At 40.9% G+C, this 26390-nt stretch overlaps 2 protein-coding genes across 2 annotated transcripts in view; one reads left to right on the top strand and one right to left on the bottom strand.

Annotated features, from left to right (window-relative positions):
* The first annotated feature begins 328 nt into the window (after positions 1 to 328).
* Positions 329 to 24653, top strand: vgll4b (vestigial-like family member 4b). Its single transcript, XM_073467761.1, has 5 exons — positions 329 to 706; positions 7396 to 7633; positions 18078 to 18345; positions 18708 to 18825; positions 19553 to 24653. Exons 1-5 carry the CDS (start codon positions 625 to 627, stop codon positions 19807 to 19809), a joined length of 963 nt encoding a protein of 320 aa, XP_073323862.1. The 5' UTR covers positions 329 to 624; the 3' UTR covers positions 19810 to 24653.
* A 167-nt stretch (positions 24654 to 24820) lies between these two features.
* Positions 24821 to 26390, bottom strand: part of atg7 (ATG7 autophagy related 7 homolog (S. cerevisiae)) — a 69458-nt gene continuing 67888 nt past the window's right edge. The window contains exon 19 of the mRNA XM_073467759.1: positions 24821 to 26301. Coding sequence (XP_073323860.1) covers positions 26269 to 26301 — 33 coding nt within the window. The 3' untranslated portion in view covers positions 24821 to 26268. The remainder of the gene's footprint in view (positions 26302 to 26390) is intronic.

Raw genomic sequence — 26390 nt, 5'->3', positions numbered from 1 at the left:
TTATCACCTCAGTTATCACATCTGTATTCCTAGAGGGACTCCATGTGTGCCTCAGCAATCTTCGGCTTCAGCATTGGGACTTGTGACACTTTTTTAAAAATTTTTTGTTAAAGTAGGATAAGTGCAGCTCTTTTAGGGCCTCTCTCTTCCCTCGCTTTCTCTGTGTGCCTCAGTGTGTTTGGAGAGGCTGATCTTGCGCGTAAAACATCCCTGATATTTGAGGCGCTCCAGGGATTTAGCGAGCATGCCCAGTGCGCCCCTCTCAGCGGCAGAGGAAACCACTGGTGCAGCATAGGAGTCATACCAAGCATAGCCTGCGTGTCAGTGCAGTCGACTTACAGCTGGCTGTGAGGAGAACTGACGCTACTCTTTTTGTGTTTGCTCTTTATCACCGCGATACATTCACCCGCATTCAAAAAGAAAAGAAAGAAAAGTATCTCAAACTCGTTAGAATAACTGCGGATATCCGGTTTCTCTCCTCTCTGCGGGGTTTTATTTTTTATTACACGAACTAAAGTTGGAGGCTGGGCCTTTAGCTTTTTGACCATCGCTCGAGAAGAGAAGAGAAGAGACGAGAAGAGGAGAAAAAAAAAGCTGGCCTTTTTTCCCGTAAAAACTCGATAAATGCTACTAACGAAAATGGACCTGTTGAACTACCAGTACCTGGACAAAATGAACAACAACATCGGCATCCTCTGCTACGAAGGTAAAGTGAGTGTTTTTGCGGGTGTCCCTGCGGTTGTTTTTTTTAAACCGCTGCCGCTACGCTGCGAGTTAACGTTAGCGACGTAACTACTAGTTGAGTCGAAGTTTTACCTGGAGTCAGTCGCGCTTAGCTGCTACTTTTCACACGCCTTGGAGAGAAAACAAATGTATATTTCATTACACTTTGGTTAAATTGATCTCAGCATTATTTATAAACGCGGTTCAACTTTTCAGGTTCGAACTTCCAACGTACGTTAATGTTCCGCTGAACGTAGTTGTTGCCGCTAGCAACGTACAGCAGTTAGCCTCAGTTTTCACTTTTGGCTAAGCTAGCACGCTTATTTGCTCGTTATCTCAATGAACTGGATGTGTGTTTATAAGCTTGACTTATCATTTCTGCTCTAAAGGAAGACCTGGCTAATGATTGAGCTGAAAGGCTGAATAATAGACGGTGTGAGCCATGCATGTGTGGGTTTAATGGCTCTCCTATGGCTGACTCACTCCATTACTAGTTGCTCAGTTATTCTGACTTTCTGCTCTCTGTTATTCATATCAGCCTCCCGCATTCCTGGCTTTGTCATATTTGTGGTTTAATGTCTGACTTTAGCGGAATCTGAAGTATCAAGGGTTGACACCATGTGTTGTTTACAGATTTGAGCTCAGTAGAACAAACTGATTTTGCGTTGGAAAGTCTGTTTCTGTTGTTAAAGGTGCACTGTGTAGATTTGGGGAAGACATTTTGATCAGGAGAGAAAGATCTTCATTGACTGATTTTTTTAAATTTTTTAAATGCACTCAAAAAACTTGTTCCTGTTCATGACTGAATAAACAAGCTGACCTCAAAGGACAACACTACTTCATACTGTTTTACCTTGTTTATGTGTGGCGGACCCTGCCACCTTTCTGGTTTCAAACAGTGTTCTGGGGACCTTATTTTCCTCTGAGAACAGCTTGTTTATTCATTTATGGTGGGGAAAAATGTATTATTACCTCATAACTAATGTAAATATTGAAATTCTGAGTTTGAATTTCTTCTCCAAAACTACATAGTGCCCCTTTAACCTGCGTAAAGCCCAGCATAGAAAAGTAAATCCACCTGTTTGGATCCAATTGTTAATTCATTTATAGGAAATAATAATATTTCTGAGTTTGTATTATTATAAATATTACAATTCTGAGTTTGAATGTCTTCTCCCAAACCACATAGTGCCTCTTTAAGGGTTGGGATTTTTTCTTGTTCGTCTCATCTCTCCTCTTCACTTCTCTCTGCAGTGTGAACTACAAGGTATTTCTAGCATGAGCAGAATAGGATTTCATGTTATGTCATGAACGTACAGAGCAGGAGCTTTGATATCTTAGCAGAGTTGACTGCCTTTGGAGTAGTGTGACTCCCGTCCTCTGCTCTGTCAGTGTTCACATGTTAGGGGTTGTAATATCATCTAGTAGTCTTTCAGGGGGCCAAATACAAGTACCTTCCTCTGTCCTCCTGCCCCTGACTTCTACTGCAACGTGCAGAATTAACTCTAGCAAGTCCACTTTAAGAGCCGGATTTTAAAAAGAACTGCAGCGAATTATATGTTTTAAAGACAGGTGTTTCTACACATGACCTAGTAGAAAGAAAATGTTGGGTTTATTAATAGTAAAGATCTGTTGAAGGTGGTGACCAGTGATTAATCTCCATCTGAGGTTGACTTATATAAAATGCAAAAGCTGCAGCAACACAAAGCAAAACATTTTCATGCAAAACTGATCAGTAGGCTTTATTTTTATTTTCATCTCAGCCCATTTTTCCTCACACTACTACTGTAACACAGCTAGCAGCTCCTCTCTACATGCAACATATAATGAACTTGTAATAGCTCTCCTATTTAGACTGCATGACTGAAAAGCATTTTGCAGATTTGCATGGAGGGTCAGAGAGGCTGTTCGGCAGGTGGCCAAGTACCATTTTACAGGAGTAGGTAAAAGATGACAAGGTTTTTTTAGTAGTAGTTAAAAAAGCATGTAAATTATGCTCTCTGTCAACTGAGTTGTACTCGTGTCTGTTTCCAATGCATTGCAGGAATAATTGTGTTTTGTTGCTGTAAATGCTGTTTGACAAACTTGCTTTTAGGCATGTGACTTTTCAAGGTGTGCTCAGGAGTTTGAGCTTACTGTCACTGAAATTTCACCAAAATGCCATGTGTGTCCACTCTTGATGATGTAGCAGATAAGAGTGCCCCTGGTCTGGGATTGAAGTGTTTTCTGTGTCACTGTTGTGCTTCATCTTCCTCAGATTTAATCCTGTATCTCAGTGAAGAAAATTACAGGAGTAAAGAGGGAAGAGGACTACTTTTTAGTCCTATTTTTGTACTTGTTTATCCCTTGGGTGTGTCTTTTATGAGCTGGGTTTAGACACAATGCTTTATTTCTATCTCTGGAAGCACATCTCTTCAGGATTAACCCAAATATTCGTTTTTCCGGGTGTTATTTGTGTGTTGTTTTTAGCTGACTGAGCTTAAAAATCTGACTCCATCATGTGCCTCATGATAAGAAAACAGAGATACAATAACAGGAGAAGGAGGCCAATGAGTAAAAAGAGTGAAAGAAGAGCCCTTCATGTTCAAACATGTTGAGCCAAGCAGGGGTTGCTTTGTGATCGTGTGGGTGTTCTGGCTTGTTGTTGAATGCATGAGCACTCACATTCAAATACATTCCCCCACAGACAAACACATACATGCTCATATATACTGGTACCCTGTCCAAAGAGCTTCAGTGTGATAAGAGCAGACATGACACTTATTATCTTATTGTAGTAGTGGTGTAGCCTGAGCAAGACAAGTGTTATGTGTGTCAATACAGCATGTGGCCAATTTTTTTTTTTTTAATGCCTACCTTTAATGTACATCATGACAAAATCAAACCTACATGCTACATAATCTGACGCCTTTGGAATACTGCCTTAATATAATTGTTGGAATAAATTGTTTGGATAGTTTGCATTAATGTAAGGTTCAATGATTTGTTTGAGGATCATTTGATTTTGGGATGGTGAAGGATGAAGTGGCATACAGAAAGCACCTTGTCTTTGTCATTAAAAAAGTAAGAAACAACATAAATTGATTTGTTGTTGGGGTCCATGCATTGACACATAAAGTTTAGTAAAGGGCAGCATATTGCGATTATTTAGGACAATAGGATTGGGAATGACTCTGTGACTTTTCTGGCCCATGGATGTTAAACAAATTGACAAACAGAATCAGACGTAGGTGTTTGTATGCTTTAGTAAATTGAAAGGATATTAATTCTTGGTGTGTTAATTGGGTTATGGTACCACAGATTTGTGATCTTTATGTGACTGCCGAGGTTTGGATGAATGAGTCCAAAGATGATGGATGGAACAGGTTTGCATATTACTTCTGGGATTTCATGCTTAATCATAAACGGTACTCAACCCTATGCATGCATGACAGATTTCAATTATTTATCAGCAGTAATGAAGTCTTGTATTGCACTTGGCCTTGAAGTGCTGGCAATCAATGCTTATGATGCCAGGAAGCATGGCAGGAAAAGATGAAAAGAGTTCTCATTGCTGAAGTTTAAAACAAGAGTATGAATTTCTAGTTGTAAAGCTGTGATTGATTTTTATTAAAGGATACATACAACAAGGCTAACATGACAACAACAACGACTTTTCTTTCTTGGCTAACAGCAGAATTACTGTAATAAACATGAAATAGCCGCAGCTTGTACCTGTATAACAATACTGCATAAAATACTACTGCAATGCCACACCAGATGATTGCTCCAATTCATTTATAAATCGTTTTGTTTCCCAACCATATGAAACTGTGGAGTTGCTTATATTTTTGGAAGCGATTGACTTGCTCTCAGTTTTTGTTTATGCACTATATGACCACCCTGCAGTGTTTTAGCACTTTCTCTGTTTGTCCATCTGTCTCTCCCTTTGCAGCTCTCCCTTTCTCTTTCTGTAAAGCTGCTATCAGTTGTAGTCCTGGCAGTGAGGGGTGCAGGGGAATGCTGACTGTCCCTTTTTCGCTGCTGAGCAGGAGAAAACAAACAAGGTTGAAAAACCTCCTCAAAGCCATGTACTTTTGTCAACCTCTCTCTCCCTCTTTGTCTGTCTGTCTTGCTCTCCCTTCCTCCCTCTGCCAGAGATCAAACCAATCTAACATCCGGTTTAAAAGTTCAGCTCACACAGACAAGAACTTCTGTTGAAAGGCTTTTTTGTGTGTCCTTTTAAGTATTTAAAGCCCAGAACCTCTATGGACTTAAAAAATAAAGGCAACCCTGAGGGGTAAGTTCAGGTTTCTGAGAAACTCTGCCAAAAATAATCAATTTGCTGCTTTGCAGAGAAGGAAGAGGACATCATCTTTTTTTTAGTATCTGAAGGGGGAAAGAAGGGAGAGGGAAAGAGAGAGGGGAATGGAGAGATAGAGAGGTTCGCCCCCATTTGTAATCCAATCTCATCCTGATTTCAAGCTGTTTGAAGTTCTGTCAAGAGAAATAGGCTTTGATCATGTGGATCTAATGAACTGAGAGAGCAGAGAGGGGAAAAAGGTAGAGTGGAGTTTTACTTCTAACAGGCCTCCTTCTACTGATTGGCTGCTGGTTGGATAAAAAAAAGCATTTCTTGTAATATTGCAGTGTTCTCTATTTACAGAACAAATATGTAGGATGGATATGCCCATAAACTATAGTACCTTGAGTCTGTTTTAAGCTATAGCTAATTTCCTCATGTGTTACACAGCATGTCTTCTTGTCAGTTGTTTTATGAGTACTTGGCTTCTTTCCTCATCTGTATTTTGATTTGAAGGTAAATTACATGAAAGACAGATGAGGATGGCAAAGTTGAGTCGCGTCACACACATTTCACATGTAGTTTACCATGTATGCCTAGCTATCTAATGCAGTCTAAGTCACTGTTGTTGAAGCTTGAAGATTTTGTTGAAGCACAGACTACATCCTCCAAAGAAGAAGAACAACAAAAACAGACCATCATAACCTTCACAAATGTAGGATTTATTGCGGGGTTGCAGTGGTTTTATATAGGTGCACCTAACTGGAGTGCTATGTTGCTCAGGTTCACTTTTCAGCAGCATTTACATTAACAGTGTTTGACTATGCTGCCAAATGTCTTATTTGTTTGCAGGGGAAACAGTCAAAGATCCCCCCCCCCAATTGATAGCTTCACTCCTGAACCTCTGATGAGCTATTATGCGTCCTGGATCCTGATTGGATGGTGTGGTGTCCCTTCTTTTATAGCCATCCCTCTGTCCTGCCAAAACAATGATGTCACCCTTGTTGCCATGGTACACAGTGGGGCGAGCAGGAACATGCCAGAGAGAGAGGGAGAGGAGATGTTGCTGTGTTTTGGAGGCCATGCTAAAACTACACATGCAAAGACAAACAGTGGAGCAATAGAGCGCATTTTACTACACTACAAAACCTTTTCTGTGTGTGTGTGTGTGTGTGTGTGTGTGTGTGTGTGTGTGTGTGTGTGTGTGTGTGTGTGTGTGACTGAGTGAGAACGCTAAAGCTTTCTGAACGACTTAATGATTACAGTCATTTTCAAATTGGTTTAAACTGGTTTTCACTCAGATTTCATGACTTCTCCAAAACAATCTATTCACTATAGTTTACAGTACAGCCTGATGCTGATACTGGATTTTTGGGGGCCGATACCAATATTGTGGGGGTAAATAAAAACTCTATATGGTTCTTGTATACACAGAATATGTGCATGTGCAGTGTAGTTTGGAACTTTAATATAAAAAATACATAAATATTTCTTAAAGAGTAATCAACATTCGTTTAATATTGTTTGTAATATAAAAGATATTGGAAATGAATCAGGAGTGACCAATTGGTGTTTCACTATGGGAGCAGTTATGGAGAAAGTTGCAGTAGGAATGGGCGTTTAAGACTTTATGTTTTGTTTTGGGAGAAGTCAGACAGATACATGAAGCTGGAGCAGTGGAAAGTCCCCGTGCTGAGACAGAGCCAGTGGTAGTTTTCCTGATTCTCTTCTGCTCTTACTCCCACTCACTGACAGCTCTGTAGGCCTTCTGTACCAGGACAGGACTGGAGGAAAGCAGAGAGACTCAGACACACAGAGAGAAATAGTTCACACCACATGCACGTATATGCAGAACCCATCCACAACTATTTCTTCCAAAACATTCCCTACCAAATACTCCTCTTCTTCAGCCAGAGGTTTGTGCCTCGCTCAGTAAACTGTACAAGTCAACAAATTCAAAGTTTGAGCTGGAACGCAGCCTGTGCAGTGACACTGTCATGAAGTAGTTTTTGTGGTCGACTTGTTTAAAGTGGCAATAAAACAGCTGCCTTCTACTTTAAAAATACCATAATTTTGACTAATTCCCATAATTCACATTCATGGCTCAGCACTCTGTTGGGAGTGTGAGCACGTGACAGCAACAGCACGAGTGTTAGTTCATTCTCAGCCATGTTTGAAATGACCATAAGTATAGTCAACTGTTGTTCTGCAAACTCGATGAAAATTCAAACTGTACAATAACACAGTTGTTTTATTAATTGTACTTAAAATTCTGCCTGGTTTAATCATATCCTCCTCTTTTGGAGTTTGTGTTAAGGCAAAGTTAACCTCATCTCTGCCTCATATTGATGTTTAAATTCTCAAACTTTTTTTGTCTCCCCCCCTTGCAGGTGAAGCAGCTTTGAGAGGGGACCCCAGACTCCAGTCCCTGTCTTTGTCCTCGTCTTCCTCCTCCTCATCCTCCTCCTCTTCTTCGTCGTCATCTTCCTCATCCTCCATCTCCAGCCACAGGACAGGTCCTCCTCCCATCAGCCCCACCAAGAGGAAGCTGAGCGGGGACCAGGGGGACAGCGACATGGACGACAACGAGCATGTGGCAAAGATGAGCCGACTGTTTGCTGCACAGCTGTGAGTACACGTACTGAGGAACACACGTTTGTTGTTGCATGTGGGAACAGGCACTTTCTAATGAAAACCATAATGGAGGCCTTTATTTAGTTCTTTTCTAAATGCTCATTTCCTGAAGTGCTAGTTAAAAACATCTCCAATTTTCTATCCTTGCACCCTTTTCAGTCTCTATCCATCTCTCTCTCTCTCTCTCTCTCTCTCTCACTGCTTTTAAAAGAAGTCATTTTGACTTGTGTTTCTTTTGGCCATATATCTGCGGGCTACTCGCTTGGTGAAGCTGCTCATAGGCAGGCTTTCTCAGATGTCCCAGTTTGGACTCCAGGGTGCTCGGCCAGGTTTAGCTGGCTCCGCAGCGTTCTCCTTATAGCCGCAGATCTCTGTAGGCTTGGAAACAGGGTCTGCACAACAGAAAGATTACTCACATCTCCAACGTTCCCACATTCCCACTTCCAGAGATTCCAGAGATTCTGGAGCACTTAATGGTGGTAAGGGACTGCTTGAGCTGGGGGGCCGGGGGGCAGTGGAGTCAAAGCCCCCCCCTCTCACCCTGTCTCTCTCCATTTCTTTCTGGGTTTGACTGAGTCAGTCATGGGACTCCAGCCATTGCTATTTATTGCAGGGACAGTCAAGGAGGTGTTAGAGCTGTGCAGTTGTGCATGCATGCTAACTCGTAGCAATATGTCCTGTTGCTGAAAATAGTAGTAATGTTAGGAATAAATGATAGCTGTTGATTTTATATCAGTCAGCTGTTTGTCAGTCAACATGGCTGCAGGATGACACAATGGAACACAGTAGCGTAGATGCACTGGATATACTGGAAGCCCTGGATTAAGAGAATAGCACAGTTACGGGCAGTGTATTTATGTGGTAAAGCATGTGCAAATACTCATGCAGTACTAGTGACAGACTGATGATTAGGGCCAATATTCAGCATTTTTTGAATTATTGGTATTATTGGTGTTTTTTGTGTCAGATTGCCGATAAAATAAGTCAATTTAAAAATACCAATACTTTGGCTCCGATGCAGCGTCCTCTCTCTGGCTGTAGTCACCACTCTGTGGTCTAATCAAAGTCCTGCCCACAACACTGTCTGATTGGTTACAAGTCACAAGTAACAGCCTATCAAGACTGAATCTGCAAAGTAACTAGTAATGAAAGTTATCGAATAAATGTAGAGGAATGGAAATTTAAAGTAATAGAAAATGGAGATACTGAAGTAAAGTAGCCCAAAATTGTACTAAAGCATAGTACTTGAGTAAATTGTACTTGGTTACATTCCATCACTGGTTATTGTACATTTTGACACGAAGATTTTTATTTTTACTACCAATGTTTCTTAATAACGGTTATCGATCCACCTGATTACTAACAATCAGTATCGGCCCTGAAAAAAACACAGCGATCAATCCATTTGCAGTCATTTGCGTAGGCTAGCACAAAAACCTTTAGACTTCAAAGCTAACTCAAAGAAGTATCCATAGCATCATCATCCAGTCCTGTGACAAAATGATCTTTATGTTTAATATGTTTCAAACTCCTCATAACCTACATAAAGTTTCTTTGCTGTGGTTGTTTGGCATATACTGAGTAGCATTTTTCAGCATCTTTTAAGGACTTTAAACACGACAAAAGTAAAGCAGGGGTGGTTCATGTTTATTTGCGTGTGTGACAGGACAGAGATATTTTGCACAGCTTGTGTTACAGGTGTCTCCTCAGTCAAGTTGTTCCAGTGGCACAGGGGGGAAGGGTCTTTGTTCCTTCATCTTGTGACTGTCTGGTCTCACATAACAAAGGATTAGCTTGTGTGTCTTGACATTTGTGCCGAGTCGTCTTTTTTTCTGTTGTGGATGTGTCAGTGGTGGGAGAATTACCATTATAGTGTTCAGAGAAACCAGGCAGTAAATCCGTCTTCCTACTTGGTGTTTTATTCCCTCAGTTGTCTCGGTTGTTTTTCAGTCTCTGAGATACTTTCATTGCACCATGCGGTTAACTTCTGCATACATTGATAAGAAAATGCTCCTACTCGTGTATCACGAGTTGGATTTTATTTTGTAAGTCTGTCTGACATAGTACAATGGGAGTTATTGTCATATCAGCTTTCAGTTGGTGTCGCAACTCCCTGCTGCAAACTCTTGATGCAACTAATTTGTGTAGTTGACAATAAAAGTGATCTTAAAAGTCTGTGATGTTTTAAGGCTTTTCAAACTGCTCATTGTATTTCCTAGAAGTAACCCTTGATAAGCCATAATCCCTTTTATTTAATCTTCATGTTAATTATGACCTTGAAGTACTTTGACTCTAGGGCTGTAGGTTAATCTCTACCTACGAAAAGTCAATTGCTAGTTGACTTGCTGCAACTTGAAGTTAAAGTCAGGGCTCTCTACAAAGCCTCACCAAGATCATTTTTTCATCCTGGAAACCTATATGCCTCAGGGCCATCCTGAATACGTCTTATTTTTAGTCACTTAATTTAAGGCTTCTCTGAGGGCTTTCTTTCCCTGGCAGAGGTACCTGCTGAGTGACTTGTTGAAACCTGCAGTCAGAGTCAGCCTCCAAAAAGTTTTCCTTCTCGTTTGAACAGTCGTGCCTGTCCAAAGAACGGTGATTACACTAAGTGGAGAATGATAGGTTGTTGTTACAGAAAAAGTTAAGCTAAAAATAGCAGGTAAAAACAGCCTCTATAGAAAACACTGTGGGGTACGTCTTTATTTAACATGAACGAGCTTTCTGCTTCATTTAACTCATCTGTCAATTGTAGGAACAATGATTAGGTTTAATTTGAAAACAATGGACTCCTTGGGAAAAGGCTAGACAGAAAAGCAGAAAATGAACACACACACACACACACACACACACACACACACACACACACACACGCACACACACACACACGCACACACACAGTTCATATGCCCAGAGATGGTTATCTGACACCATTCTAGCTGTTGGATTTTGCTGGCTGCTTCTGTCTGTGTAGCTTGTTTTTTTTTTTTGTCAGCACTGATTGCTCTGCTCAATGTTAACCCGTTTAGAAGCTTTTGTGTTCATTCACCTCTTTTTTTTTTTAAAGAATAGGTTTCTCTGTTTTGCTTGAATGGAAGTCCTTTTTGCTGACTATAACAGTTAGGGTTGTTTTTGCTTGAACTGCTTGTAGTTCTTCAGTCTGTAAGTTCAGTCATATTTTCGGTGAGTGTTGACACAGACGGACACCTGACACCTCAGACCTGAGGCGAGGCCATGAAGGAGGAAGCTCAGGTTTCCTTTGTTGTCCAATCACGACAAGCTGAAGTCAGGGGGAGGCACAGGCTGGGGTGAGAAAGAAGACTTTCTGAACCAACTCATTTTTTTTTAAATGTGGGACAGCATTAATAAGCATGTTAAATGAAAGGATTTTGTTCAGTCTGTTTAACAATGTGGTTGTGAGTATATTCTCAGCAGTCTTAGTGTTTTAATAGAGTCTCTTTCTGTTTTTACTATGAAGTCACTACTGCAATACAGAAAAGTTTATGACATGGTAAATTCTACATATAAAAGTCTGATTTGAAAATATTGGCAGCTCTAGTGGCAGGCTGATGTGTGTGGGGCTGCATGTGTTTGTGCAGGTATGCACATGTGTCGTTGTGTGTCCTGTCTGTACACGCATGTGTGCTTGCCAATCTGTGATCATCTGTGTGAGTGTGTGTGTGGTGAGTGGGCTCCTTGTCAGGCAGCAGGGGCTACTTTCTCATTTTCTCTGAGGAGTAGGAGGAGTCTTGAACAAAGAAGCCTTATCCTGTCCACTGGAGCCTGCGGGCTGGAAGCTTGCTGCTGCCTGCTTGCCTGCCCGCCACCCTGCAGTTGTAGACACGCCAGTATAAAAGTCCTCTTGCTCAGCTGTTTCATCCCTACTTAGGAGTAAGAGCCAGTCACAGAGCATAGGCTTTTAATTATGGAGTAAAACTGCAGGAAGTATCAAGTATTTACTGTCTTTAATTGTAACCATAATGTGTGTTTTTCAAAAATTATTAATATTTTGCTCTGGAAATTACCAATGACAAGCAATTATTTAGTCGAATTATGATGAACTTAAAGAGTTGACATTGGTTGGAGCAATTGTTCCTTTCCTGTGTTTTTCTAGTTCTTTTTGCTGAAAAAAATTGGACATATGGATAATTATTTAGAGGTTTTAAATCACAGTAGTACGTGAGCTTTCTTTCTCATTCATGCTATGTAACCCTGTAAAGTAATGTTGTAGATAAGGAGCTAAAGCCAAATTCAAGTTATTCAGTCTCCTGCAAGACTGTAGCTCAGAAACTGCAGCTGCTTTCTACTGGGAACTTCATCAGTGAGTTGTTCTCATGGAAGTTTCCCCAAAAGCCAAATGGGGAGAAAATAAGAGAGAGGAAGACTGTGTGTGTGTGTGTGTGTGTGTGTGTGTGTGTGTGTGTGTGTGTGTGTGTGTGTGTGTGTGTGTGTGAGAGCGTGGCCAAGGCTGGTGAAGTCATTGTTACCCTCTTGTTTTACATGGGACTATTTATGTAGTGTATGAGCTTGTGAGGAAAGGAGGGAGAGCATGTGGGTGTTTTTTTTTGTCTCAGTGTGCATATGTCTTTGTGTGTGTTCACATATTGTTTTCTTTGCCTTCTTGTTGTGGTTGTTCCCATATCCGATCGGTCCCAGCTTTAATAACAAAGACTTTTCCAGTTTTCTTTCTCTTCAGTCAGTTCACTCTTAAATATGTGCTTGATTTCTATCAGTACTTCTGCGGGAGTTAAAATCTGACTTTCTTTTAACAATTATGCATAACATGATTAAACATAGCATTTTCATCAATTTCATGTAAAGTTTTATATTATCTGTTTTATGTCAATGAGGATGACTTCATTTATAACAATAATAATCTGTAATTGACACCTTTTACAGTGCATTTCCTCTGGGTTTTGACTATTCTATTTTGAAGGATACAAAAATTATCACTAACTTCCGCTCAGCCCTGCTACTAAAACTTGGAGTCAGCAGAGTAAACTGTGTTGAGTTGTTTGTATACTGTATATACATAGCTTGGGTAGGCCCCCGTGGCTCGCAGTCTATGTGTGTGTGTACATATATATATATATATATATATATATATATATCCATTTTGTGGGTTTCTGCAGACCTCGCTTGGGTCTGGTTGTAACCTGTGGTTGAGCCTTCATCCTCCTCTGCTCTTTTTTTATTTTTTGTCTTCCTCTTCTCTCTACACCCTGATTCTTCCCAGATGTTTCCTGTGTGTATCTCTCTCTCTTTCTCGTCTCGCTCTTTATTTATTTCTTAAAGGAGTAGGATATGAACCTCTGCCCAACCGAAGATTTGTAGTGAGGTTTTCTCTGAAGACTTTGGAGCACAATTGTGAGAAAAAGCATAGCACTTTTATAGCTCCTGCATCTTTGCCTCAAAGTAAAATATAGCTAACTCACTAAATTGGCAGTGTACTACAGAGCTAAACCTGGCACACTTTTGAAAACTAAACCATATTTTTAAAGTACTCTGTTCATATGTTTATATTTGTTTTATTTCGTTTTCCATTGTGGCAATTAGATGAGTTAGGTCATACAAAGCTGCTTGTCAAGCCAGCAAGAACAAATTACAAGTTTCCAGATTTTACAGGAATACAACAGTTTTTTTCCCCCTATAAGTCATTCGAACACATGGTCACGGTCAGGATCTTTAACTTGAGGTTAGCTTGAAGACAGGGTGTCATGTGAATGGTTACTTAAAAGGCTGTACTTAATGACAGATCCCAGTGTTGTAATATTGTTCGAGATATATGACTATATCATTTTTGTATCGAGGGTTGGACTCTCTGGGTTTTAAATGAAGGGATCTTTCACTGAGTACCCACCACATTGACTACCACTAATGCCAGGCTGCACATAACCCGGACACTAGTAAAATAGAATCAAATAGATATCTGCTCTTTATTTTATTATGTCAAGCTGTCCATTCTGATGTCAGTCACACGGTTCTCATTTTCACAACAAGTCAGCCAAAGAAGAAAAAAAGGCAGAGAGGTGCTCCACAATGTTTTCAACAGCTTAAATACTCTCAAGTATGTTTTTTAGTGTAACAAAATGAGTTAAAGATATAATTTTGCTAACATGTGTTGACATTTGATTAAAATCAATTTAGAATGAGTGAAACAGAATGCACTCCTTGTTTTACCTGTTAAACAAAAACTGAGTCATGAATGAATATTTTTAAAAATGTAGTATATTACACTGCTCAGATATAATATATATCTGAAGTGAAACTTCACACTCCAGTGTGTTCACATCTAACAAATCTGAATCCATCCATCAACATAAAAGTCCATCAAGAAGCAACACAGATCTGTAACCAGATTTTCTTAAGATAGTTGAACACCACTATGTTTGAAACTATGGAAACCACCTCAGCCAACTGGATGTCACATGATACTGCATTATAATGATGAGAATGATTACACATTGAATGTTGTCGTGTTTACTGCCATTTATTTACCGTCCGCCATTTTATCTGAGCATCCAAATCAGGAGTTATCCACTATATAGTTCCCTAAAAAATTCACTGGATGGAACCAACATCAACAAGTAGTCTTTGGCATGTACTGCATTTTCTGCTAACAATGTCGCAACGTAACAAAGCAAAAACCTTCGTAAGAATCAAAAAATGTGTCAGAAATCTTTAGTAGTAGTAATTGAGTGAACGAGAAGAGATTCTGGACACAGCCAAATGGTACGTGTCCACAAGATCTGTCATTTCCAGGCTTCCCATTCATTGTCCGTGTAAGTAGCCGTGCTATGCATACTGATAGCTTTGCATTGCATTTCAAGAGACGGGGCATTGCTTTGCCCATTCTTCGCTTGCATAGTTGAGACCTAGGCTACTTGATACAAGTCAACTGTTTGGCTTATTTCTCACCTAAATGGTCTCCAGAAACACATTTCGGTGACCTATATTCAGAATATAAAAATGTTTTCAAATGAGCCAGGATTGTGTGCAGGATTAAAGAAGGAGGGTGATGGTCAAGTGTTAAAAAATGCCCTCATGGACACATACCATAACAGTAAACTGAGAGATTCTGATCACACTTTACAAGTCATTTACACTCAACTACTGGGTATCATGTAAACTGCTAACAGGTAAAACATGTCTTTGGCTACATGTTAATAGGATCAAGATGCACTCACTCCCTGCTCTTTATTGCTTTCATTGTTTGTTCAGTATAATAAAACAACTCAGTCTAATTGATTTGACCTGCAAAATATCGAGTCTTGCCTATGTTGAGCCAGTTCGAGAACGCGGGTTGGACTGACCTCTCCTTGAGGAAGGCAAACGTTTTATTTTGTAGTTCAGCTAACTTATGGAAGGATCGTTATTTATCCACAGCAGTCAGTTCAGCAGGCACCTTCTTCTATAAATGAATAGCCTACAGTCATTATTCTGGTAATGAGAGCTTACTTGGTTGTCATAATTGAGAGCTTTCTCTCACGTCTGTACATACATTATTAAATCTGAGCCTCTTGCTCACTTTCTCTCCCTGCCCTCCTCAGTGTGCGGTGTTTACCCCATATTGATGTTTGATCCAAGAGTGATTAGTAACCCAGTGAACATTTATTGTGAAAAAAGATTAAGCTGCATCCCAACCTCTTCCCCTGTCTTTTTCTCCAGTCAAGTCCTCTTGCCTTCTTTCTTTTTTTTATTCAGTTCGTCTCTTCCTACTCCTCGTAGGTGCCAAGTCTCAGACTTCTTTACTTTTCAAAGGCTCCCTCCAACTCTCTCTCCCACTTCTAACTCTCATCCTCTCCTCTAGCCCCAGACCTAGCAGCCCTCTCTCTTCGGCTTTCGCCTTTGTTACTGCCCCCATCCCCATGTCTCATTCGTAGCCCTCGCCGTCCGCCCTTTGCATCCTCTCCCTCTCTCCCCAGCTGCGACCCGGACAATAATTGAGAGGTGAGTAAGAGAGACAAAGACACAGGGTGGGTTTTGAATGCCTGATCCCTGGCATGAAATGTGGTACGGGGTTTGGTGGGCAATCAGGCGAGGGGAAGGCGGGGGCGGCGGTGGATTCGACAGCTACGCCATTCATTGGTTGGATTTGTTGATCCCGTTCACTGGCTCCTGCAACGGCCCCTCTTGTGCGAGGATGTGGGCATGCCCGCTCTTTGGCAATGATTAAAGTTTGGAACAACTTCCACAACCTAACTCAAGACCCAGCTGCTGGGAGGAGGATGAGAGAGAGCGAGAGAGAGAGGGTTATTATCTGTTTGCCTCTAAGCTAATCAGGGGGTTGTTTATATTTGAAGATAACAGTTATACAGGAGGACCTTGGTTTGTAGCATTTGATTAAAAGTTGATGTAGAAATAATTTAAACATCATATTCACTTGAGCAAAGTTGTGATTGTGGTGACCTGATTTGTTTGTTATAAACTCCACAATGCAGTCATTATTTTTGAGTATTTGATTAAGAGTGAAACGGATAATTGATGCCACTACGGGAAAACATAAAAGCTTGTTGGTGAGCTGCCGGCTAGGGTTTATAAAAGCGCTGCCAAGTTTCTCCCTCTTTAACCCCCAGGAAGTTTGCGGCCGATTGTGAGGAAAAAGAAAGACAAAGAGAGAAAAAGGGGGGTCCCTGCAAATGTAAGCTCTCGGCACAAACGAAGGAAACTACCGACCTCGCTCTTTCTTATAGTAGAGGTCTGGACTATTCACACGTAGCTCCCCCTCCTCTCCTCAGCTCTTCCTCTCTCCCTCTCTGTATTCTGTGGGGACTATTTTTTTGTGGAGGAGGGTGCTGTGGGCTCCAGATGCTTGACCCAGCAGTCAGGTTGCCTGGTCACATGGAGCTACAACTGTTTGCCTGAACTTGTTGTTGTGCATCCAAACAAACCTTTAAAGGGCTGCTGCAGCTTTTGTATTCTCATTCAGACTTTTTTTTTCACATGGGTGAGGAAATGCCTCCATGTGTTATCTGGTGAGGAATAAAGAAGGAATGTTTGTGCCGATCTTATTTATAGTCAATTGAGGCTTTATTGTGTGTGTATAGTGTATATGTAAGTGTAGGAGGAGGAAGTCCTTTGTGAATGGATGTGTGTATGGAGAGAAAAGAAGAGATAGCGAGAGGCAAGTACAGTAAGTCTTGCTCCCTGTAACTGGGCCTCAAATTGTAGGAGGGGAGTGGAGCTGCAGTAAGGGTGTAATACACAGTTGAACACACACAGAAAACACAGACCACATTTGACGCACTGAGCAGAGTAATTGCTACCTGTTAAAGTGCAAGCAAGTGTGCTCAGTATCAAACATTTCAAAGTCATTATCATCAGAGCCGGGAGCTGGAAGAAAAGAGGCCGAAATCTGGGTTGTGTTAAACTGTCGTTACTCGAATCCCTTATCCTTATCTCTGCTTTCTCAACGATTAAAATATGAGATCACAGTTTGTAGAGAACGGAGAGATTTCTCTGTGGTCGAAAGTGTGTGGCCAGCCTCTACCGTCTTTCACCTTTAGTATTCAGCTCTTGGTTGTGCGTTGTGGACAAGAGGCCAAAAGAAAGAGAGTGAAAGACACAACAATGACAGTGAGATTGGAGATCAGTCCTCAGATCACGTCTGTGCTGCATTAGCACTGCAGGACTTTTTCATCTGACAGCAGTGAGTGCAGCTGGCATCATGTTCACCGGAGAGATAAAGTTGATTTGCTGTACTGAGGAAACCACTTTAGAGCTTTGAACTTTGTGCCCGTTTGCCCCTATGTGCAGTTTGGAGTCCATCCATGTTGGATAAAGTTAGAGTGTTCCTTCCTCCTTCCTAGACTCAGCAAAGAGATAAAGTGTGTGTGTGTGAGCATGTACTTGTACCAAACAGTCTTATCAACCCCTCCAGCAATCTGAGAAGTAAGAGTGTGTGTATGAGTGTGTGTGTGTGTGTGTGTGAGGTCGGTATTAATAGCTTCTACTGGTCCTGCAGTGTTTGACACAGAGCCCCATTTACAAAAGTTCTTTTGTTTATCTCCCCTCTTTTCTCCCTCATTTTCTCTCTCTGAGCCCATTTTTATCTCTCTCTTTCCACTCTTTTCTCTGTCCGTTTTCTACCTCGACATTGGCTAATCTTGTTTTATTTTGAGACAAACCCAAGGTTTGTTTCTCGATAACTTTGTATTTTACCAACATGGCACCAGATCCAAAGATTATTTAAGCTCCAAATTTCTCAGCAAACCTCTTTTTAGTAGCAAAGAGCAATGTAGAAATCATTGAGGAAGTAATTGAGCTTCTTAGCAATCTGGCAAAACTTAAGTTTTAGTTTATTAGTCTTTCTTAGTTACAGTCGTGTTGTTTGATTCAGAGTCACTATAGTGCCAACAGACCCCAATCCTAAAATAAATGCATATAAAATAAACACTCCTAACGTGCAGAGTAAATGAATGTACCCCTCTCTGTTCTCCAGGAAACCTAATGGAGACTACCGCAGCTCTCCCCTCTCCAAGGACCGCAGCCGGAGCCCCATTGAGCGTGTGGTGGTGCCCAGCGCTCTTGGAGTCCACAGCAACCACCTGTTCAGCCATGCCCACCACCACCATCACCACCTGGCCAGCTTAGCCGGCATGGACCAGCCACTGGCACTCACCAAAAACAGCATGGTGGAGTCTGCACGCAGCAGCACAGCCGCTATGGCCACCGTGCCGCACACAGTCAGCGCCGTTGAGCGCCAACAGGTAAGCTGCACATCCTGTTTGTTTGGTTCCAGTACTGAAAACGTCTCTTGCAAATTGTTGGGTAAAACCTCAACTCTGGTAGGTTCCCCACATGATGTGACTAATGTGCTTTCATTAGCCCGGCTCCTTGGATGGTGGAGAGTAGAAATTTCCTATTTAGTTTGTTAGCCAAAACTGTTTTCAGACCGTGGTGGTCACTGAATCATTCTTCCTCCCACAAGCTTCAAACCTCCCTTTGGTCTGTCGTCTTTACTTTTTTGTGAATTAACGAATCCGTTTTTTTTTTTTTACGCCTACTCTTGACACACTCTTGTGTGTCGTTTTGGTGATCCATAAATGTTGAATTTGTCTTTGTGTTTCAGAATCGTCCTTCAGTGATCACATGCGCCCCCGCCAACAACCGCAACTGCAACCTGTCTCACTGTCCAGTCTCCCACAACGGCTGCTCAAGCCTCTCCAACAACTACAGGAGAATCAACAGTGAGTGCACTCATGCAACTACAGACAGACAGAAGACATACTAGTTTTTTCTATCCTAGTACTTTCTTCAGTTTTTTTTAGTACTAATTAATACTGGTTGTTACATAGATACCAATATTGGACTCAATTGTGGATGTGGATATAATTTTGGAAACAAACAAGTTTCCCATAGAGAACAGTTTGTGGGAAACCTCTCCACGAGTGCAAATCACCCTCCAGAGAGAACCCAGCCTGCTCATACTCTCCACATTCAGACTGACTTATATAACTATCGATGCTAAAAAAAAGTCCTCCCAGTTTTTGTCGGTGAGTCTCAGAGTGTTTCTGTTTTTAGTATGAGGCCTCAACAATCTTTTACTACAGTGTCTGTTATCTCTGTGTGACTTGAAGCCTCAGCCAAACACACGTCTGTTTTATTTGTGTCAGTCATGTTTTCTGTGGGTTGATAACTTAACTGTGGCTGTTTTTATGATCCCAGTGAAATCCCTATGATCTCATTGAGGTTAACAGTGAAATTTAAAACAGTGATTTAATATAAAAGAACTGCAGTGAAAGAGTGAAATAGATGTAGGAGTTAGTGTTTTTCCATTGACCTAAAATACATAATACCACTGTTTGAACTGATGCTAGGCAATAAATTGCCCACTGAATTTTACACAAGTGAGTTTTAGAGATGTTTCCCTTTTTATTATGGGCACTAAAAACTCTTTTCTTTATCTTCTTTCAGCCAACACAGCCTGCGACCCAGTGATCGAGGAGCATTTCCGCCGCAGTCTCGGGAAGAACTACAAGGAGCCCGAGCCCACTGCCACCAACTCGGTGTCCATCACAGGCTCGGTGGACGACCACTTCGCCAAGGCACTGGGCGAGACCTGGCTGCAGATCAAAAACAAGGGGAGTCCCTCGTCGTCCGGCAGCAGCCCAAACTCCTCCCCCGACAGTCACATGGTCAATCACAACCACTCCCCTTCTGTGGTCTCCTGAAGGAGGAGGGGCTTAAGAGGGATTTGCCCCCATTCCCCCCTACCCCCCCAACCACCTCCCGGTTCCAACACCCATGCCCCCGTCACTTTGGTCTGTCACCAGCATCCCTGAGGGAATGCCTGCCTGCTGGTCTGCTAAAAACATCCAAACCCCTCAAGCCTGCTCTCTCTTTCTATGCACTCATAGAGGATCAACCAAGCAATAACAACACGGTCTTTTTATCCTCCTTTGCTCTGGTGTGACAGTGCCAGACAATAATCAGCAATGAGCGATGAGGGTTGGACTTTGGGACTTGACTGGAGCATCAAACTGCTCCCTCCTATCATTCATCACCCCTGCATGTCAAGCTTTGGAGCTGAGCAAGCGTCTGTAGTTATATGTACATAAAGAGAGAGAGGAAAGGCGGTGTTTTAATTATTAATTTTCTTCTTTGTTTTTTGTTTGTTTCTTTAACAGTAGTTTTGTGTAATGCTTTTGCGTTATGAGATGCCCGACATTTGAAAGAAAAGATAAGTGAGAAACACTTTGGAGAAAATAATCACAAACCACCTGACTGTGCTACCAAAGAAACCTCAGACACTGATGCTTATCAAAGCCCAGTTTGAAAACAAAACAACAAAAAGCCATCCTGTGATCTCCTCCCTCTGTTTTCACTCTCTCACCCTCCTTCTCTCTCCCTCTCTGTCCTGTGTATGTGATCTGGTGGTTCTGTTACTGTATGTGTACACTCAGTGATCGACTCGGTCTGATTTGCACTACTGCCGTAGAGGGTAAAGGGTGGCATGTCAATACTGTAATCTGGCACTGCACACACTGAGGCTGATAAAGCCGATTTTGACGCAATCTGATATAGTCCATCTTTTGTTAGAACCCTTTATTTGATTTCCCATTAAGGTTTTTTTTCTTTTCTTTTTTTAAATCTACCTGGGAATCATTTCATCTTGGCCCTGACAGAAAAGTACAAGCCGCATTTTGTATGCATTATTTATTGAATGCATTTTTGATAAATTGAAAATACATGCCACTGAGGCTGGGCAGTATCAAATGTTAGACATATGCAAAAGTATTTTGGATTTGGATACCGTGTGTTTGTGTGTGCATTGCATGGTTAAAAAAAAGGTGGGTGAAACAAAGGTTCTTTGTATTGCCACTTCTGGCAACCACTGCAGGTCTGACAATCTCAAACCAAGCTATCGATGGAGCAACTTTTCTAGGTGAGGATTAAACGATGTGAGGGCATAAATAACTAGGTGAAGTGGCCACTTCCCACGAAGATTTATGTGTGAATACACATGTAGGAAGAGGCCAGACAGAATTTAAAGGTCCCACAACTTTGTTCATCTCAAAATGTGAATTCAGTTGAATTTATGAGGAAAAAAGCTATACAACACAGTATGAATCCTCTTTATCCAAAATAAATTTGGTTTGCGAATACATCACACTGCTGCAACTACACATGCAGTTTCTTAATTAATTGGTGTTGATTGGTGTCAGCTTAGATAAATATATTGCTGCCCCAACAAAGAGAAACAAAACTACTTCAGCCGCTTCAATCCAACTCATTTCATGTTAAACGCACAGTCAGGTTATCAAGTCAGCTAACTGTAGAAGATTAGGACTGAAAAGAGTCGTTCAAACCTGCAGTGTGTTGAAGGTTGTGCTCTGCTGAACATTGTCCTTTGATGTGTTTCATGGGCTTAAATGTTGACAGTGATGAGGGGATAGATGATGCTGCACGTCACTTTGTGGTTGAGGAAAAAAAGAAAAAAGTCTGGTTTGTAGACCGGGGGAGAGAAGATTATTCAGATCTCTTCAAACACGCCTTTGTTTTTTGTAACTCTTTGAACACAGGTGTTGTAATTATATTTGGCTTACACACCCTGCTATCCCTCCCTCTCCTACACACTGTGGTTTGATAGATTTCAACAAGGTTTGAAGGGTAAACTAATGCTTTTACAGATGCATGTTTTTTTTTGTTTTGTTTTTAATAGCTGGTATCTATTAATGTTTTTAAGCATTTCAATCTTAACTACTATTAGCCTTTTCATTTGGACGTTAGTTGTTACTTCTTTCATTGTCAGTAACAGACATAGACACTATACACTCACTGCTGGGTCAGTTTTACTCCATATTATTATTGTTATTGTTATTATTACAATTTTGTATTGTTGTTTTCCATTAATATCAGTATGGTAACAAACATCTATAGTGGGACAGCCTCCGGACAGGCTCTGTTTAACGATGAGGGCAGCGTTTCTCAAATCCATCTCGCCAACGGTGATCGATCAGCTCATTGCTGCAGCAGCAGAGCAGTGACAGTTCTGGTGTCGACTTGGCTTTGGGATTCGCAGCTCGTAAAGGTTTTCTTAAGATGTTGATCCATCGGTGGTACAGGATGCTACAACCTTCAGCGTGACTGAGCTGAGACACCAAATTGGGACAAATTTGTCAGCAGGGCCTTGTTTTCCCCAAAAGCACCTTCATTCTTCTGAGTCTTCTGAGCACCACATTCTCTGAAAAGTACTTTGAACAGCACAGGCTAACACAGTATGATGCTTTTGGGAAACAAGGTATTGTTGTGATGACGGCTGTAAAACATCTTGACAATGTTTTAGAGTCGTGGAAAACCTAGCAGAGTTGGTAGCAAACAAAACAGAACAAAACAAAACACTTGGCTGATAATTTGGTGCTGATGTCACAGCTCTTTAAACCGTCATCAGTTGACCGTTTGTGCCCTGACTTGGTGTCCAGACTTATTTTTTGTTGTTGTATTTCAATGCTTCATTATATTGTTGCTGCAGTTAAGCTAGACTGCTGCAGTCTGAGAAAATGAATCTAACTCTGTAATCGAGCCTGCGCCAAGGTGGCATACATTCCTCCTATAGGGAACTTCGTACAGGCCTCATACACACTCAGTATCTCCATATGATCAGAGAGAGCTAAGAACCAGACGGGGCTAACTGTCCCAGAGGTCCCTGCCGATAGGGTTTGCGTGTGTCTTTACCGGATTTACAAGGTGTCCACTTTTTATTTTCTTTGTCTGCGTTAAGCAAAACGGCCATAAATCCATACAGTATGATAACATTTTTATGGACATTCAGAGCATAAAATTTAGAGAACAGTTGACATTGAACAAGTAGCAGACTTGCAGAATCTTTTGATGTTTTTGTGTGGTTTAGGTCCTGTTTTATCAAGCATAACAAACACCATTACAAAGCTCTCTAATGGAACACTTTCTCAGTGTTCTAGAATGCACACACATTCCATCCCCACCTATCAGAACAGACCTAAAAGTTCTAGAATCTCCAGATATACACACAAAACGAGAATCATAACACAACTGTCAGTGCATTAATTTCCTTAACAAAGGACGTACTTTCTGATCTAAATGTGCTTTTCTGAGACAGGTTTGGTGATCTTTAGCAGGCAGGTGTTAGGAGGGGGTGGCAGAGCTTCAGGAGCTGAGCTTCTGTAAGCCCAACCTGTGTGCCATGAGACGTTCAGCTGCCACTGAAAGTCTTTTCAAGGTCTCACAGCGGTGCCTCCCCCCTCCTCTCAGATTTAGTCGACCCTGATTCAGATTTGGATGTAGAACATGTTAGAAAACACGAGGGAAAGGGGCTCAGTGTCCAGAGGATTTTGTTTTTCTATTATTATTCTTTCTCATTATCATTTCACTACCACCCTGTAGGTAGGAGGCTCTCTTTCTGCCTCGGCACACACTCCCTACACACTGTAGGAAAATCACTTAATAAAAAAAAAACTTTTTTATAATAGGTAACTATAAGACCATCATTACGCTGTGCGTAACGAATGTACAGAGAAAAAAATCGTAGGTATTTTTTGAGGAACAATTAATTTGTTAATGATATGTAGCTATTTAATTGTTGGTTTTCCCTGTCCTTATATTGTAATCATTGCATTTTCTTTTTTTTTTTTTCGTGAAAAAAGTTGATCTTTTTTGTTTATAGTTTGTCTTGTTAGAGTAAAGGTTCAAGTGCAGGAACACAGCAAACGTATGAAACCACAATAAACCACTGGTGTGTCGGTGACAATCGCTACTTCCATTGGTCCCCGATGTTCTGCAATCATTGAACTTGTGTTCGATCATGTGACTTCTGAGACACCTGAACAAACGTTTCAGTCATGAGCAAAAACAGGTTGTGTTAGAGGCCTCTCGAGCAATTTGCATGTTTTGCATTAATGGAACAAAAAACTTTGCCTCTAGCTCAGCGAGTCTTGCTGGCCATTTCCATTCAACTATTAAAATAACATAACATTCAACATTAGTGATGGGCTAGCAGGCAGTCAAAATTTCCACCACAGCATGCAATATACATTGTGGATTTTCAAGGTCTTTTGATGACTGTTTTTGGTCCACAGATGGGAACTTGGCTTCAAGTAAAACCATTTGAGAACATTTGTCAGACTGGTTTAACTTCACTGAAATCAAAACACGAAAGCTCAACCGATGAAACCTGACAACATTTTCTTATACATTTGTGCAAATGAAATGTATGGATGTCACCTTGTATCTTGTCACTGTTCCCCATCTGTGGAGCCATTTTGCATCTGTAATCAAATGAACAACATGAAATTTGTGCAGATAAATCAAAGAGAAGTTGGTTTTTACTCTTGACTGCACCGCATTTCCAAGATCCTTTTTGAAGTGGAAGTAGCCTGTACTTAGTGGTAGTAATACTCTGAACTGTAAAAAAAGAAAACTGTATCAAGAAAACAGTCAATTTGTGGCTCTGTGTCTCCTCCTACTAAAAAGGTTTTGGCAGGCCACCTTTTTTGTACGTAAAATAGCCCTGATGAACAATAAAATGCTTTTAAACCACTGTCTGACTGTGTGGGCCTCTGTTACTGTTCTGGTGTGTTCGTGGCTGTGTAATGGTGAAGACTGAGATGCTAGAAAGGAGGGAAATGGGTGTTGGAAAGATGCAGCTACACTGAGTTTATGGAAGGATGTATTAGAGTGTAATAAAGCTCACAGACTGAACAGAAATAATAAAGAGACATTTTATTCCAGTTTTTGGTGAAATAGTTTAAAAGGTACAATATGTGACAATTTTCTTTTAAAACATTCAAAAATGAACATCAACAGAATGTGAAGAAGTTACAGTTTTGACTGAATGTCTGAAGTTAGCATGCTGTCCGGCCTGTCCTGTCACGTAATACCACTCCGAGCTCCCAGTCTGGATTTTTTAGCATCAGTTAGCAGCAATCATGGTGATATGCTGCCCCCTATTTTTTTGAGCTTTGACAGGTGGCCACTTCTTACATATCGCACCTTTAAAGAATGAAACTTCAATCTCTAATTCTGAAATTAATCTCAGTTCTCTTTTTTCACATTGCACCAATTCATCTTCCATAAATTTCCATGTGGCTGTTGAAGTTTACATTTCATTACACTTAAAGTATTGTAAATGTTAGCAGTTCAGACAAATAGGCTGCGTTGGAGTAAGAAAAGCAATGCAAACTGCGCAGACGAACGAGCATGCATCAGCAAAAACAAACCATAAAGACCTTCAGTCTCTCCGTAGATTAAACTGCAGTTGTAGGTTCCATGTGGTCCTACAGTCCCAGTAGATTTTTATACAGTTCAGTCGCTGTACAGTAACGTCTCTGTCTAGGCTTCCTGTTTTCAAAGCAACAAAGCTGGTTAAGTATTAACTCTACTGCATGTATCGCAGCCTCCAGTAAACGGACAGGGAGACGGATGGATTTGCTGAGTCTTCAGCCTTGTTTTTGTATTTTTCGTAATTTTACCTGAAGCTCTTTTCCAAACTGAGTGAGTGAGCAGATGCAGTCTGTCAGTGTCTTGCCAAAAGACTCTTCAGCAAACCCATTAAATGTGTTGATGGAGAGACTGTGGGAGGGATTGAACCTGCGAGTATTCAGTGAAGCTTTCAAAAGTGTTAGACAAAAACAATAAAGCCCCTTAATACAAAAAACAAAAACAATAAAACAAAATTGTTTTATTGTATTTTTGTTGAGGAAATTAAAATACTGACCACATGTGACTGATAAAACATCATCAAGTGACAGGAACAAGTACATTCTGCTTTAAGTGCAACAGCTTCATACACACTAACACACAAACCATGTGGAAAACTAACTTGTTCAAGCTCTGATCCTGTTTTTAATGTAACAGTGAAAAACAGTATGATTCTTTCGCTATTTCTGTTTTTACTCCAACATTTTGGTTGATCTTGTATCTAAATTGAGAATATTAAGAATTTTAAAGCTTTTTTGGCTATTTTTCTCAACGAGTTTTTGTAATGTGCTTGTTTTTTGATTATTACAAATTTGACCACCCTGTTTGCTGATGACTGCAAAGCCCTTGTCCCCTTGTCGATTGTAAATATGAAAATTCCTTTAAAAAGAAGTAGACAGAAACATGGAATGGAGTGTCCAGTCCTTGGGAGGCTCAGGGTTTGGTCCTCCAGTTCCTTAGATGCTCTCATCATCGCTCATGTCCCAGATCTAATGAAAAAAGACACAAAAGAAAAAGATATTAAAGACTGAAAAAAAAAAAACCCTGTGGAGTTCGGCTGTAAACAAACAAATGCATT

Source organism: Pagrus major, chromosome 6 (genome assembly GCF_040436345.1).
Source record: "Pagrus major chromosome 6, Pma_NU_1.0".
NCBI lineage: Eukaryota > Metazoa > Chordata > Actinopteri > Spariformes > Sparidae > Pagrus > Pagrus major.
This window is presented reverse-complemented; position numbering and strand designations above follow the sequence as displayed.

Coding starts and splice junctions, on each gene's coding strand:
- vgll4b (XM_073467761.1), top strand. CDS start 625: ATGCTACTAACGAAAATGGACCTGTTGAACTACCAGTACCTGGACAAA. Junction 7,634..18,077: donor CGACTGTTTGCTGCACAGCT/GTGAGTACACGT, acceptor TCTGTTCTCCAG/GAAACCTAATGGAGACTACC. Junction 18,826..19,552: donor CAACTACAGGAGAATCAACA/GTGAGTGCACTC, acceptor ATCTTCTTTCAG/CCAACACAGCCTGCGACCCA.